This window comes from Penaeus japonicus, unplaced genomic scaffold, assembly GCF_977035675.1.
Source record: "Penaeus japonicus unplaced genomic scaffold, GWHDUDI00000001_assembly GWHDUDI00000039, whole genome shotgun sequence".
Taxonomy (NCBI): Eukaryota; Metazoa; Arthropoda; class Malacostraca; order Decapoda; family Penaeidae; genus Penaeus; species Penaeus japonicus.
The window spans coordinates 14088849-14101348 of NW_028234441.1; the positions used below are offsets into that span (position 1 = coordinate 14088849).

Below are 12500 nucleotides of genomic sequence, written 5' to 3' on the forward strand. Positions count from 1 at the left end.
ATCGCTACTCTCTTGCTCTCTCTGTCTCTTTCTTCCCTCTCTCTCTCTCTCTCTCTTTCACTTACTCATTCACTATCCATCTATCTAGCCATTGCATCTATATCTCCCCGACATCTTAACTCCATCTTTCACCACCAGATGGCTTCGGGGCTGGAGGACATAGCGAGATTCGGGACTGCGGATTACGTGGTCTTCGTGAGTCTCCTCGCCACAAGCCTAGGAATCGGCTTCTTCCATGCCTTCACGGGGAACAAAAACACTGAAGATTACCTTTTCGGCGGAAGGTCGATGAGCGTCCTCCCTGTCTCTGTCTCTCTTTTATCGTCTTATATCTCGGCAATCGCTGTTTTGGGTGGGTTCGATTCTGTGCGGAAATGAGGAGAAATGAATGGAAAGGAGTTGGGAAGGAGAATGTGCTTGCATTTGTGTGTGTGTGTGTGTGTGTGTGTGTGTGTGTGTGTGTGTGTGTGTGTGTGTGTGTGTGGAAAAGGGCATGGGTAGAAGATTTAAGTCCTATCTGTTTCAGACTTCATTTGTTTCAATACACTTCATATCCCTAAAAGTTCACGATATCAAAATATATGGAGACCTCACCACACACCATACCCCCCTTCGCCCCGTTGAAATACAGTTACAACAATTGTGTAATTTCCTCATTTTCCTGCAAATTAAACGATTCTTATATGAACCAAAACATTTAAAAAGTTCGAACTCTACCTTATCCGAGCTTCATTTTGGTTCACAACTCTTCACAGATCAAGATGTCTACCACATCAAACCACATTTCTGAATTCATTGATTCAGAAATGGGTGCGACAGAGATTGCCATAGACAGATAGATAGATAGATTAATACGCAGATAAGCAGACAATCAATAAATTCCAGCAGCTCCTTTCCACCCTCCCGTTGAAACATAATTGCAACATCTATCTCCTTTCCTAATTTCCCTAGAGAGTAAACGCTTTTTGTATTTAAAACAAGAACAAAAATCCTTTGTCACTACTATCCACAGATCAACAAGTTTCCTTAACCCAACCACTAATCTCCAGCAACTGCATTAACCCTCTCCCGCTCACACGCATTTGCAACAGCTATCTCCTTCCGCTTGCAGGCAGCCCCGGCGAAACCTACGGACACGGGTTGCAGATTGCCATGACCAGCGCAGGAACAGCTATCGGAATCCTGCTGGCAACTGTTATCTTCCTGCCCGTGTTTTACCCGCTGAAGATGACCAGCATTAACGAGGTGATTTGAGGTGTTCCGAAGAGGGAGGGAGCGAAGGCGAGGCTTGGGATAATCGAGGGAAAGATGAAGGAAGAGGTGGATTGGAGAAGAACGTAGATGGGTAAGGCAGGGAAAGAAAGGAATGGAGAGTGGGAAGAAGGGAAGGGAGGGAGGGTAGGGTGGAGAGAGGGAGACAGAGAAGGAAGGGTAGGATGGAAAGAGGGAGGGAGAATAGGGTGGAGAGAAGGAGGAAGGAAGGGAAGGAAAAGGGAGGGAGGGAAGGGAGGGTAGGGTGGAGAGAGGGAGACAGAGAAGGAAGGGAGAGCAGGGTGGAAAGAGGGGGAAAGGGAGGGAGGGAGGAATGGGAGTTTTGGTTGTTTCCGTAATAATGCAATTGTATTTTTTTTCGACTTCTCGTCTCTTTTGATGTGTCTATTTTAAATCTTTGTTTGTTCTCTTTCTCTCTCGCCATATATCTTCTTCCTCTTTTTCTCGCGATCTCCTCTAGTTCTCCCTCCTTCTAGATCTTTCTCTCCCTCTCTCTCCTGTGTGTCTCTCTTTCCTCGAAGTACTCTCCGTCTCCTTAATTTTCTTCCTCTCCCTCCTTCTCTTTATCTGTCTCTTCTTTCCACTTTCTCTCTCTATCTCTCCTCTCTTCTACTTTATCCGTCCTTCCCTCCTTTATCTCTTCTTCGCTTCTTCCCTCTTTCCTCCTCCCTTCCTCGGTCTCTCCTATCTCTCCCTCCCTCTTCTTCCTTCCTTCTTCACCCCTCTCCATCATTTTTCATCCTCCTCCCATTCCCCTTTTCCCCTTCTACCCTCTCTTCCACCCCGCCCCCTCCCTCCTTATCACCCTCTCACCACCCTACCCCCCCCCCCCCCTTCCCTCTTCCTCCCCCAGTACCTGCAACTTCGGTTCCAATCAAGAGGTCTCCGTCGCACTGTGTTCCTCTTGCAACTCGTCCCGATGTTCTTGTATTCCGGCCTGTGTCTCTATGCACCCACCCTGGCCATGGCTTCGGTTACGTCTTTGTCAGTCGAAGTCAATATTATCCTTCTCGGAGTCGTGTGTATCCTGTATTCTGCCATGGTGAGTGTTTTGTTTTTGTCTTTCATGTTTTTTTTATTATTATTATCTATTACTTATTGATTTATTCGTTTATTTAATTAGTTATTTATTTACATATTTATCTAATCATTTATTTGTTTGTTTATTAATTCAGACAAGGGTGCGACAGAGTTTGCCATAGACAGATAGTTAGATAGATAGATTAATAGGAAGATATGCAGACAGGCATATGTATATATATATATATGTATATATATACAGATATATACATATATATGTATATATATGTACATATATATATATATGTATATATATGTATATATATGTATATATATATATATATATATATATATATATTATATATATATATATATATATATGTATATAACTAGATAGATAAACAATTAGGTAGACTACACTCTACACATATAAAAGAGGAACACTCACACACACAACACACATACACACACACACACACACACACACACACACACACACACACACAAACACACACACACACAAACAAAACACACACACACACACACACACGCACGATAGAGAGAGAGAGAGAGAGAGAGAGAGAGAGAGAGAGAGAGAGAGAGAGAGAGAGAGAGAGAGAGAGAGAGAGAGAGAGAGAGAGAGAGAGAGAGAGAGAGAGAGAGAGAGAGAAGAAATAGAGAGAAATAGAGACCGAAAAAGCCACTTTATGCCACAGAAAAGACATCACCCGCTTATCCCCTTGTTATAGGAGCTGCTCCGAAGATAACCGTTATCGCATCTTAAAAGGACTTCCAGATTCTTCACAGTAATCATTCGAAGTAATCGGTTTAGTATCCAGCAGGATCGATTACCTTACTACATTAATCGGTCAAGTATCTGTTGAATATCTAGGTCCACTAGTTACCTTGCCACAGAAATCGGTCTAGGTAATCGGTAAAAAATATGTAGCTCGGCCTCGGCTCAGGACAGCCGAGAGCCAAAGGGCCATCAGGACAGAAGAATGAAGTAAAATTGGGTATGTAGAGCTGGAAGCATTGTCGCTAGTATGTTAACCTTGTTGTTGTTATTACTATATTATTGTTATTATTATTATTGTCATTATTATAGCTCATAGTGTCGCTGTTGATGTTGTTGTTATTGCTGTCATCGTTGTCATTATTTTTCTTATTATCATTGTTGGGATTAGTATTGTAATCATTATTATCAGTCATCATCATCAATCATCCCTAAAGTCATTGCACCCGTAACCCCTCAATCTGCTCCGATCTCCCCCGAATGCCAACAGGGTGGGCTGAGGGCGGTCGTGTGGACGGACGTGGTGCAAATGGCGGTTATTTTGGCGGGATCCTTGGCGGTGGTAGCCGTTGCTTGTGTCCGCGTAGGGGGGGTGGGGGAGGTGTGGAGCATCGCCCGCGAAGCTAATCGAACGGAACTCTTTGAGTAAGTATATGCAGGTGTTCGGTGTGTGAGTGTGAGAGAGTGAGAGAGAGATAAGGATAAGGATAAGCCAGATATGGCGAGCATATGCTACGCCCGGGCTATGGTCGCTATGGCGAGCCTGACCTGTGTCAGAGTGTGCTGACTCGCGAGTGTGTCAACGAGTGTTAACTCTTAGTCTGAGCTTGGTCCTTACCCATCGTAGTACCCAGCCAAGAGAGGGAGAGAAAGATAGAGAGAGATAGAGACACAGATAGGCAGACAGATAGATATTTTTTTTTTTTACTTTGATGCGAGTGAGAGATGTAGACAGACATGCAGACAGACAGACAGAGAGCGAGTAACTGATAGAGAGTGAGAGATATAGACAAGCAGACAGAGAGAAAGAGAAAGCGGATGGAGAGAGGCAGACAGATGGATAGAGAGAGAGAGAGAGAGAGAGAGACTGGGAAAGAAAGAAAACTAACGAAAAAGTGAGATAGGGAGAGAGAGCCAGAGTACATATAGAACAAATTAATTCCAATACAACTTTTTGACAACCTTCTCAGATTTATAAAGGATGCTCTCCCCACAGAAAACACATGCATATTTCCGCTAAAAGATGATGATTAATAAAATGAGTAAATTGATATAAATACTCAAAGAAATATTAAACTAGCAGTCTCTATACGAAAATGGTAATCCAACAATATCTACTCAGAGTTTAATAACCCAGCAATCTCTTTCTAAAAAGAGATCTTTACATGAAAAACAACCCAATAATCTTTACTTAAAGATAATAATCCACCAATTTTACCCCCCCTCCCTCCCTAAAAATAAAAAAATACTCTCCACTCAAAAATAATAACCCGGCAATCTTTACCTTAAACAAATATTAACCGCGCACAAACAAAAAAAGGGTAATCCAGCGGCCTCTTCCTTCCAGCCTGTCCCTGAACCCATACAAAAGACACACAATGGCGAATGTAATGACAATGGGAGCTGTACTTTTTCTTGATTGTTATGGCGTTTCCCAGACCAATCTGCAACGCATATGTTCGGTGCCAACCATAAATCAGGCAAGGAGGTCAGAGGTCATAATGTTTTTGTTTTTGTTTTTGTTATAGTGATTTTATTAGACGAAGCAAATGGCATAACTATTGTGATGTCCATGATGCAGTTTAAGAATAATATTAAATCGTTTTTAAACTTTGTTAACTACTTTCTGAGAATAATAGTCATCATAAAGTAAAATTACGTGTAGAGCAATACCACAATGAATAAGCCAACAAATAAAATGATGATAATAATAATAATAAAAAAATAACAAGTAGCCTTTCGTTTTAGGGTCCTTCTACTGAACCTCGTGGGGATGATAGCCATGTGCATCCTGCAGGACTTCAGTGGCATCTGTGCCTTTGCAACGTATCACGGCTGCGATCCTTTATTGCAAGGGATCATAACTTCCAAGGATCAAATCCTTCCTTACTTCGTCATGGACCAAATGGGCTTTATATTAGGGATGCCTGGACTCTTCGTCGCCATGTTATGCAGTGGGTCCCTTAGGTAAGAGATGAGTGATGAGTGATAAAGAGATGGATTGGGAAGAAATAGATAAGGAGATACGGAAAAAAAGGATAATGAACTGATTGCTGGGTGTTGTCCTTATATTTATATTTATCTGTATCTGTAGCTATATTTCAGTCCATTCATCGATTTATTCTTCTATTTTTAGCTATATCTATCTACTCCTTCATTCATCTATCTATATATCCTTCTTTCCATCTATACATCCTTCCATCCATCTTTCCTTCCTTCCTTCCTTCCTTCCATCCATCCATCCATCCATCCATCCATCCATCCATCCATCCATCCATCCATCCATCCATCCATCCAACCAACCAACCACCCCCCCACCCACCCAACCAACCAATCATCCATCCATCTATCTTTCTATCTCTATCAATTCAATACTTACATAATTTGCTTCATTTCCTTTTTTTTTTCGTATTCCAGTTCGCTTTCCTCGATGATCAACAGCTGGGTGGCCGTTGTGTGGAAAGATTTGCTGGAGCCTCTGCCTTGGTTCCGCAGCCTGTCGACAGATGGCGCAGCTTTTGTAAACAAGATTCTTTGTAATTTTTTTCGTCGCTTTTGTTAACAAGATTCTTTGTAATATATCAATGATTACACGAACTGCATCATTAATGTTGTTTGTTACTATATATATATATATATATATAATGATTTTATTATGATAACACCACTAATACAACTACTAATTCCCTCCCCTCCCCCCTTCACTCCCTTACTTCCTTCCACGCCCTCCCTCTCTTTCCCTCCCTAACTCCCTTTCTAACTCACTCCCTCTCCTCTCCCTCCCTCCCACCCCTACCCTCTCCTTCCCTCCTTACCCTGCACCCCACCCTAACTCTCTAACCCTCCCTCTTCTTCCTACTCCCCCCTCCTTACCTCTCCCTCCCTCCTCTTCCCTCCCCTCTCTCTCCCTCTCCCTCCCCTCTCCTTCCCTCTCTCCTTCCCCCTCTCCCCTCCTCCTCCCTTCCACTCCTCCTCCTCTTCTCTCCTCCTCCTCCTCCTCTCCTCCTTCCTCCTCCTTCTCCTCCTTCCTCCTCCTTCTCCTCCTCCTCCTCCCTCTCCTCCTCCTCCTCCCTCCCCTCCTCCTCCTCCTCCCTCCCCTCTTCCTCCTCCTCCTCCTCCTCCTCCTCCTACTCCTCCTCCTACTCCTCCTCCTCCCTCTCCTCCTCCTCCTCCTCCTCCTCCTACTCCTCCTCCTCCTCCTCCTCCTCCTCCTCCTCCTCCTCCTCCTCCTCCTCCTCCTCCTCCTCCTCCTCCTCCTCCTCCTCCTCCTCCTCCTCCTCCGACAGCCCTCGGGACAGGCGCGCTCGTCATCGCCACGGCTTTCTTCGCCAAGAACTTCGGCGGGCTCTTCCAGACGACGATGACTCTCGCCGGGGTCGCTGCAGGGCCGAGGCTGGGTCTCTACCTCACCGCAGTCCTGGTCCCTCACTGCGACCGCCGAGGGGCCTTCGCTGGGCTGATAGTCTCGGCGGTAAAGGAATGGCGATGTTGAGGACACTAAGTGTCCTCAAGTCTTGTCTAAGATTTTTTTTTTCTTTTTTTAAGGCTGGTCTAAACTTTTTTGTTGTTGTTGTTTTGGAGGACATTTTCTTTTACTCTTTTTTTATTTTATTTATTGAATTTTGCTGAGATTTATTATCCAACGTTCTTTTTTGTCGATACAGATAGCATGTTTTGTTGTTATTGTTTTTTGATAAAGGACTTTAGTATGTATGTCTTGTATGTTATGTCTCTGATTGAACTTTTTACTATCAGTATGAAATTATTTTTCTCGATATATCCTATATATTCGCCTTTCTGGTACAGATATTTCTCGCCTGGATATCAATAGGAGCATCGATATACGGCGAGAAACCAGAATATCTTCCATTTTCCAACGAAACATGTCCTGGTTTCGAAAGGGACCGTGGGACAAATAGCAGCTTAGTTGAATCCGCATTTCGTAAAAGAACGCCAGAAGTAGACGTCGCTTTCATGGATCCGGACTTACACGAACGCGAGCTGCTGCAGGCGGGTGAATCCGCGTTTGAGAATGCGCCGTTGATTGAGGAGGATGGGTGAGTGTGCTGTTGTTGTTTGTTTGTTTGTGTGTTTTTTTAGTTTTTCTGTAATGATTGGTTTAGAATGTTATTATTTTTTCAAAGATATATTTGAGCTACTATATGTTCGTGTGATATTAAACATTTGCATGTGTGGGTAGATAGAGAGATTGATTTATGGATAAATAGATAGACAGATAGATAAATATCACCTATTCCCATATTTCAGCGGGGACTTGATGTACCTCTACGGCCTGTCATACACACTCTTTATGACAATAGGAATGGTCACATTTATCATCGTGGCTGGTCTTGTCACTCTCATTACAGGTGAGAAATCAATAAGGTGATTTTTGTTCTTCAACTATTAGGAATATAGTCACCGGCACAAAGTCAAGCTAAATTAGCCACGCCCCATATATGCCCACGACCAACCACAATCACCTGATTGGATAGAAGTGAGAAGGGGGCGGGGCTAATTTCTCCTGACTTTGTGCCGAAGACTATAGTCTGTTTTTTTATTATTTTATGAGGTATTATATAAACGAATTTTATTGCTAGTTATGTATAAAACTGTCCATGAACGAATAGATAAGTTGAGCGATTTAAAAAGAAACACGAACAGAAATTAATTACCGTATTTAACAGATAAATCAAATACTTATGTTACTACAACACTACTAAGAGTAAAAATAAGGTAGCTAACCACTCTTGCCGTAGGTGGCGAGGACCTACGTCAAGTGAGACCCGAGTACGTCAGTCCCCTGGTTCGCCGATTCCTTCCAGAGCAACCAAAGGATTCAAGGAACACCTCCTGCTTTCCTGACAGAATCTCTAACCCTTCGGCAGACGATACACCTGTTCCTGCCCCTGATTCTTCTACGGATAGGGTACAGAACTCTATGGTTTAGAACTCTGGGAATCTCTGAAGTCTATCGTGATTTGTAAGGATCTTCTAGTTTACAAGGATATTGTGATCCTTACAGTCTATTCGTAAGTCTAATTCTGGAGCCTAATTTATTAAGGACTTGATTCCAGTTTGTAGGATCTGATTGGTATCCATACAAAGTCCTAACCCTATGCAAAGACATAAACCACGCATTTTCAATCCCAAAGTGGACCGCCATAAGTCACTTTATCTCGCAGACATACGTTTAAGAGGTAAAATGTCTTATAAGCGCTTAGATACGTGTTTAGTCGATATGACTTATTTGATGTATGCTTCATTCGTCAGAGTGATTGGTTTTTACATTTTGTACTTTAGGTATGCTCATATTTTGTTTTTCTGATTTACACACACACACACGTATATATATGTGTGAGTATATATATATATATATTTATATATATATATATACATATATATATATGGTATATTACATATAATTTTTGGAATATAGTCTGTGTAAAAGTGAGTATATAATTAATAATAGTTTCTGATACTTTATTTCCTCTCTATCTCTCTCTCTCACTTTCACTCTCTTTCTGTCTTCTCTTATACAGTACATACATCACCTTCACTAACATGTATATCTATATTACAGGAAACTATTTGATTAAATTATATATATATATATATATATATATATATATATATATATATATATATATAAATGTATACATATATTATGTATATATATATATATATATTTTTTTTTTACAAACCTCAGATGATGTGCAGGAAGTGAAAGGAATAATCAAAGCCAGTGAAATTGTTTACATTTACTAGATTTACATTTATTGTAATTTCTTAAAAAATAAAATGGGAGATAATCTCGCCTCTTTTAATAAGGCCAAGAGGACGGATACATGGGGGAAGATTAGAGAAAGAGAGAAATAATAGAAGAAAAGAATAAGTGCAAATAGAAATATTAGAAATTAAATTAAGAAGTGATATTTTTTTTCAAAAAGATTTATGTGATATTCAGAAATATTTTCATTATGTAAAAAAAATGGACAAGATATACATGTTTATATATATACACATTTGATCGTATTATCAAAACCAATATTCGGTCCCCACTTTGCGTAAGTTGTGGTTAGTTCCAATTCAAATTCCCAAATACCAATCAATTAAAAAACCTAAATGCAGTTTTCGAGCACTAGTCTAGAAAGTTGGGCCAATATTTATCTCTAGTAATACGAACAAGTCAAACTTAACTCAGTCATACAGAGTTCACTGTGCCAAATGTAGACTTTTTTAAAAAAGAATTAATAACACCTTACATTGTGATTATTATTTCTTTTTTTTTCATTCTCATACTTTTTCTACATTTAGCTCAATTAAGTTCCTGTATTCGAACTGCAAAGACCAAATTCATCAAGTGCTTCAATCAGTGGTTCGAACACAGGACTCGACTCCGATCACTGAATTTTACTGAGATTTTGATTTTCTTTCGAGAATATGAACATCCAAAACACTTATGAGTATCGTATCTCTTACATTATCCTTCTTCATAACGAGAATAAACAGGGAAATCTTTCTTTTTTTTTAGTTTTTTTCTTGTTTTACAATGAAGATGAAAGACAATATACGGCGAACTGATATATGAAACTGAACCTTCTTGTACTTGAAACAACAATGGCGCCATCGTAATAGGGCGCTGAGGAGAGTAAAATCAAACTTTACTCATTTATGGATTATGGATCATGTCAATAATGCATCTTTGTTATCAAGAGCACATTATCATGATTAATGTGCAATTGAAATAAGACTGAGGGAACAGACGGAGAAAAGAAAACAAGAAAAAAAAGGGAAAACGAAAGAACACAGACTCAGCAGAGGAAACAAAACACAAACAAAAGAAGCAAAAAGACTTAGTAAAGAAAAAAAAATTAAGCCAAAAATCCTCACAAATCTAAGGCTCAGATTTGCGTATAGGATACAGCTGGTGTCCGTTGGCGGAATCCTCCATCGAAAAGGTTTTGACTGGGAGGTAATAGGCGTCCTTCATAGTCGCCGACCGGGCAGGGAGGAACCGTCGGATGATGGGACTCACCAGCTCCGGTCTCACTTGACTCAGGTCTTCGCCACCTGGAGATGTAATGGTAGTGATTATGATGATTTTCAGTGTAATCATCATCATCGTCATCCTTACTTGTTATTACTGTTATTATCGTTATCATTATCTTTGCAGCAGTAATGATAATAAGGATGGTAAAGATAATGATATGATAATGGTAATGATCATAACAACTATAATAGCAATAATGATTATAATCATTATTACTGTTATAAGGATAACGAAAGTAATAAGATATAAGTGACAAGTGATAATAATGATAAAGATAATGATAATATTCTACTTCGTAAAGTTCTTACTAAGATAAATTATCAATTTCCTGTCCGTTGGAAATTATCGCTAAAAGATGGAAATATTTATGACATTCCTAATTGAGATATGTTATTGAAAAACAACATATAAAGTAAGAAATAAAATATACACGCTTTCTATTTATTCTATCTATTCATCTTTTCTATTACCTTTAGTGAATATAAATAATAATAAAAAATATATAATACTCGACTCAGGTTTTCAATCAGTTTTCGTCTCTTCCTCTTTTCTAGTTCCAGCAAACCTAGATATACTCTATGGCAGAGCTACTCAATTACCTTCTGAATGTCTTAGCTAGACCCCAGACTCTAGTAGAAATACATAAATAAACAAAATAAAGGTACTCCCTTAGTTATCTTTATACTTTGTATAAATTAGCCAAAGAGTGAATATGAAATGAAGAAAAACTTCGATTGGTTGCTATATTTTCCAAATTACATGCAGCACATTTATCCAGATCTCTGTATACATGGGAGCTTTTTTATTTAAAACCGGACCTTTACTCATCATAGCTGAATAGCCTTAATTTAATCTACACCAACCACAGCATAAAAGCAACATATAAAACAGTAACAGAAAAGACCGTTACGTCAGACAAGACAAAAGTAAACAAACCTTCGTGTACACAATACGCTCTAAGGTGCCTCACCTGTTGCGATGGTAATGCTAATAGCCACGATAATGCAGGTAAGCGTTCCGATAACAGGGTAAAGAGTGTATGATATTTTGTATAATGCAAGGAGCGGCCAACTGCAAAGAAAATAAAAGAAAAAAAGTTATGGGAATGATACTGGTATTAAGATAGTTGATTGTGAGGGATGGTCTTTAGGTTAGTCGAGTGGGTTTCGGATGCGTTGTTGTGATGAGGTCAGTTTATCAAGTGGTGTATTTCTAATTGGTTATGGTGAGAGGGTATATGTTCAAAATCATCTGTCTCTCTATCTATCTATCTCTATCTATATATTTTCTCTCTCTATCAATCTATCTTTATCTATCTATTTTCTCTCTCTACCAATCTCTCTCTCTCTCTCTCTCTCTCTCTCTCTCTCTCTTTCACACTCACTCACTCACTCACTCACTCACTCACTCTCTCTCTCTTTCTTCCTCCATCTTCCCCCTCCCTCTCCCTCCTCCTCCCTTCTCCCCCTCCCCCTCCTTCTCCCCCTCCCCCTCCCCCTCACCTCTCCCACTCCTTCTCCCCCTCCCTCTCCCCCTCCCCCTCACCCTCCCTCTCCCTGAATCCATCTACTCACTCTTCCTCCTCCTGCTGCTGCGCGCCCATCTCCTCGACAAGGCTCTCTGCAACGGTGGTCCCAGCCGCCTCCTCTTCCGAAACGAGTTCGTGTAAGCCGGATTTAGCCATGACGTCATCGAGGTCGTTCTGGCCTCGCGATTGGACGAAGGCGCTGAGGTTTGCAAACTGGGTGACGTCACTCATCAGCTGATCGTCTTGGGAGTTCAGAGTCTGGTTGCTGACGTTGAAGCTGACGGGGCAGTTGTCAGCCGAGAGGGAGAGGTATTCGGGTTTCGTGCCGTAGAACGAGGCCCCCATCGCTATCCAGGACACGAAGACCTGGGTTGGTGAAAAAGGAAGATTTTTTGTGTGTAAATAGATATGATTAATAACAATGATAATGATAATAACAATAGTACTAGTAACAAAAAAATAATTAAAACAAAACAAAACAAACCCAAACCCCCTTAAAACAAAAACAAAAACAAAAAAGAAAAAAAAAATCCTACCGCAGACACGACCAGTCCCACGAAAGCCCCGCGGCGGTCGCAATGGCTCCAGAAGCCCAAAGGGAAGAGACCCAG

General features: G+C 40.6%; 2 protein-coding genes across 2 annotated transcripts in view; one reads left to right on the forward strand and one right to left on the reverse strand.

Moving 5' to 3' along the window:
• Window positions 1-138: 138 nt before the first annotated feature.
• Window positions 139-8633, forward strand: LOC147466996 (sodium-coupled monocarboxylate transporter 1-like). The gene is made up of 11 exons (XM_086533548.1): window positions 139-352; window positions 1112-1245; window positions 2126-2314; window positions 3579-3733; window positions 4656-4796; window positions 5057-5275; window positions 5726-5844; window positions 6595-6779; window positions 7115-7365; window positions 7577-7677; window positions 8068-8633. The coding sequence occupies exons 1-11, from the start codon at window positions 139-141 to the stop codon at window positions 8256-8258; spliced, it is 1899 nt and encodes a 632-aa protein (XP_086389674.1). The 3' UTR covers window positions 8259-8633.
• Window positions 8634-9056: 423 nt separating this feature from the next.
• LOC122246920 (sodium-coupled monocarboxylate transporter 1) overlaps window positions 9057-12500 on the reverse strand; it is a 26170-nt gene continuing 22726 nt past the window's right edge. The window contains exons 9-12 of the mRNA XM_086533252.1: window positions 12426-12500; window positions 11936-12255; window positions 11332-11432; window positions 9057-10381 (exon numbers count right to left, since the gene is read on the reverse strand). The exon at window positions 12426-12500 is cut by the window's right edge and continues 107 nt beyond it. Of these exons, the coding sequence (XP_086389378.1) occupies window positions 10206-10381; window positions 11332-11432; window positions 11936-12255; window positions 12426-12500 (672 nt within the window). The 3' untranslated portion in view covers window positions 9057-10205. The remainder of the gene's footprint in view (window positions 10382-11331; window positions 11433-11935; window positions 12256-12425) is intronic.

What these genes read in the sequence shown, in the direction of transcription:
- LOC147466996 (XM_086533548.1), top strand. Translation starts at nt 139, where the DNA reads ATGGCTTCGGGGCTGGAGGACATAGCGAGATTCGGGACTGCGGATTAC. An exon ending in AGATGACCAGCATTAACGAG is followed by an intron (nt 1,246 to 2,125) that starts GTGATTTGAGGT and finishes TTCCTCCCCCAG; the next exon opens with TACCTGCAACTTCGGTTCCA. An exon ending in CTGGGCTGATAGTCTCGGCG is followed by an intron (nt 6,780 to 7,114) that starts GTAAAGGAATGG and finishes TTTCTGGTACAG; the next exon opens with ATATTTCTCGCCTGGATATC.